Source organism: Frankliniella occidentalis, unplaced genomic scaffold (assembly GCF_000697945.3).
Source record: "Frankliniella occidentalis isolate FOCC.00 unplaced genomic scaffold, Focc_3.1 Scaffold374, whole genome shotgun sequence".
NCBI lineage: Eukaryota > Metazoa > Arthropoda > Insecta > Thysanoptera > Thripidae > Frankliniella > Frankliniella occidentalis.
Genome location: NW_026267497.1, coordinates 170,473 through 173,429, shown reverse-complemented (window position 1 = coordinate 173,429; position 2,957 = coordinate 170,473). Strand labels below are relative to the sequence as shown.

The 2,957-nt window shown below is 39.4% G+C and overlaps 1 protein-coding gene across 2 annotated transcripts; it reads left to right on the top strand.

Moving 5' to 3' along the window:
- The first annotated feature begins 111 nt into the window (after nucleotides 1-111).
- Nucleotides 112-2,880, top strand: LOC127751196 (uncharacterized). Of its 2 annotated transcripts, none has more exons than XM_052274319.1 (2): nucleotides 112-296; nucleotides 387-2,880. In XM_052274319.1, exon 2 carries the CDS (start codon nucleotides 1,037-1,039, stop codon nucleotides 2,810-2,812), a length of 1,776 nt encoding a protein of 591 aa, XP_052130279.1. In that variant the 5' UTR covers nucleotides 112-296; nucleotides 387-1,036; the 3' UTR covers nucleotides 2,813-2,880. Both variants share the same exon structure in this region, with proteins under 2 accessions (XP_052130279.1, XP_052130280.1).
- The last annotated feature ends 77 nt before the right edge of the window (nucleotides 2,881-2,957 follow it).

The window sequence follows — 2,957 nt, the reverse complement described above, 5'->3', positions numbered from 1 at the left end:
GTCCCTCTGATAGGAAGGGAAAAGTAAAGTGGAGGAGGGGGGCAGGGCGGGAGGGCTGGGCTGGGTCTCGGGACACTGTCTGCTTACCCTACCCGACGGGTGCCCCCTGCGTCGAGCCTTCGGTTTGGGTTTTCCTTCTCTCTTTTTCTTTACTTTTCCACTTAATAACAATGTTTTGCGTGTTTGCTTCACAGTGATGGGTGCACCAGCCAGCCCTACTGACCAAAGTGGTGTCAAACCGAACTTAGCACCACCCACGTTTGGGGCCAGCACTCATCCTTCCATCTCTACTTTTGGTAGGTGTAATGAAACACCATCTGTTACCTTCCATTTTCGATTTTTTTTTCTTTATGTATTTTTTTTTAAATATTGATTTTTTTTCCCAGAGGGTGCCTTGTATGAATCTGCTGTATTTCATGGACGATCAACTGATTCAGATGATGATGATAGTGTTGATGTTGCCGAGCAGCAGCAGCAGCAGCAGCCGCCGCCGGAGAACAATGTGACATCCGGAGAGGAATCTGAAGAAGAGGATGCACCAAGTACTTCTTCTGAGCCCCTCAATTTCGGCGAGGTTCCAGAACAGCAAGAGCGTCCTCTCTACACTGGTGCGCCTATCTCGATCGAAGACAGTGTCCTTTCAATTTTTTCGTTTGTGCAGTCTGAAAACTTAAGTGCTGCGGGTGTTGCAAAATTATTAAAGCTAATTGAGATTCACTGCCCTAAGCCGAATAAATGTGTGCCCACAGTTTATAAATTATTTAAACAGTTTGAGCATGTTAAGACTCAATTACAATCATATTTTTAGTGTAATACATGTCTTAAAGTGAGAGCATCTTTGACTGATGTTTGTGATGAGTGCACGGTTTTAAAACCTTCTGTCGATCAAATATTAGTTTTGTCTTTGCTAGACCAAATTTCTGAGTTGTACGCACGCTCTGATTTCATTGAGGATATCCAGTATAGATTTAATAGAGTCAAGAAAAACCCTGAAAATTTGGAAGATATTTTTGATGGATTTGTGTATAAATCAGCAATGCAGGAATTTTTATCTGAGAAGTTCAATATTTCATTTATGTGGAACACTGACGGTGTTTGCCTTTACGATTCATCGAAACTTCAGCTCTGGCCCTTATACTTAGTTATCAATGAATTGCCACCTGAAAAGAGATACAAACGTGAAAATCTGATTCTTGCAGCCGTTTATATTGGTGAATCTAAACCTACTGTTAATGTGTTTTTAAAACATGTCTATCCACTTGTCGAACAATTGAAACAGGGTGTGAGTGTAAATGTTGCAGGTGAACAAGAGCCTGTTTTAATCAAAGCCTGTATCATTTGTGGAACTTGTGACACTCCTGCAAAATCCATGATGTTCAACATGAAACATTTTAATGGGTTTTTTTCATGTCCAAAGTGCTACAGTTTAGGAGAAAAGTCTGATAGAACTGAACAAGTATTTGTACATCCTTATGAAGAAAATGCACAACCCAGAACTGATGAGAATTTCGAGGAAGATGCAATACTGGCCACTGTTACTAATGCTAATAAGGCAGCATCAGCAAGAACTGCAAGCCATGGTGTGAAGGGGGCCTCATACCTTTATATCATGGTGAATACTATGATTTTATCAACGTCAATTGACACGTTACATTGCATTTACCTGGGCTGTATGCACCAGCTGATGGACCTCTGGTTCCATAAGTCACACAAGGATGAACCCTATTCACTGTATAAGGTTACAAAAGTAGTGAGTACACTACTGACTTCAATCAAGCCCCCACATTTTGTAAAACGACTGCCAAGGTCTCTGGATCATTTTGCAAATTTCAAAGGTTTTGAATTCCTAATGTTATTTTTTTACTATCTTGTGCCTATCTTGCAAGGCACTATGAAACAAGTATTTTATCACAACTTTAAATTACTAGTGGCAGGCGTATCTCTAATCAATAAACAAAGTGTATCTCTTGCAGACATTGCAGAAGCCAAGTGTTTATTAAATCAATTTGTTATAGATTTTGAAGAATTGTATGGACTTAGGAATATGTCATTTAACATTCACTTAGTCCTCCACCTCCCCTCTGTGGTTGAAGCTTTGGGGCCGGCATTTCATACATCATGTTTTGGGTTTGAAGACCTGAATGGAAAACTGCGTTCTTTAATTCATGGCTCCCGCTACGCTGGCTCACAGCTGTCTTCTAATCTCTCTACTTTCTTGAACTTGCCTAAAGTTGTCCACTCTATGGAAAGTAGGCCAGTGAAAGAATATTGTACCAACGTCCACAAAAAATGGAAGAGGTCTAAAATAATAGAAATTATTTGTGAAAAGGGGTATTCTGTTGGGTGTTACTCAAAAGTTGAAACTGTTGATCCATGGATGCATGACATTTTAAAGGAAAAAAATTATGACAGTGTATTTTTATTTCATCGTGTTAAGCTAAGAGGAATATTAATTACATCAGAAAAGTATGCCAAAAGTCAGTCTAGCTGCTCACATTATGTGCAGTATACTTGTGATGGGAATTCTAAGTATGGCAGTGTTCACAGTTTTGTGAAGGTCAAAGTGTGTTCATGTAGTGAAAAGTGCCATCACTCCAGCCAGTTTTATGCCTTTATGAACTATTATAGTAATGAAAGCTGTTTCACAACTGCAAACCCCTGCCACTCCATACAGCACATTCAGAAGTGTTTAAAGACTGAAACCATTGAACTTGTTCCTATTTGTCAGATAACAAATGTTTGCATATGTGTTAATGTTAGTGCATCTGTGTATTTATGTACTCCCCTGAATGAAGTCGAGATGTATAACTAGAGATAAATTTGTTGCTATACTTGCCTGTCAATAAAAATATGGCATGTCAATTATACCTATTTTACTTCCTCAACGTCACATGCACAAGTATCGTAACTGCAACTCAAGGCTCTTTAACTGGGTGTGCAAGAGCGAAAAGAGGGGG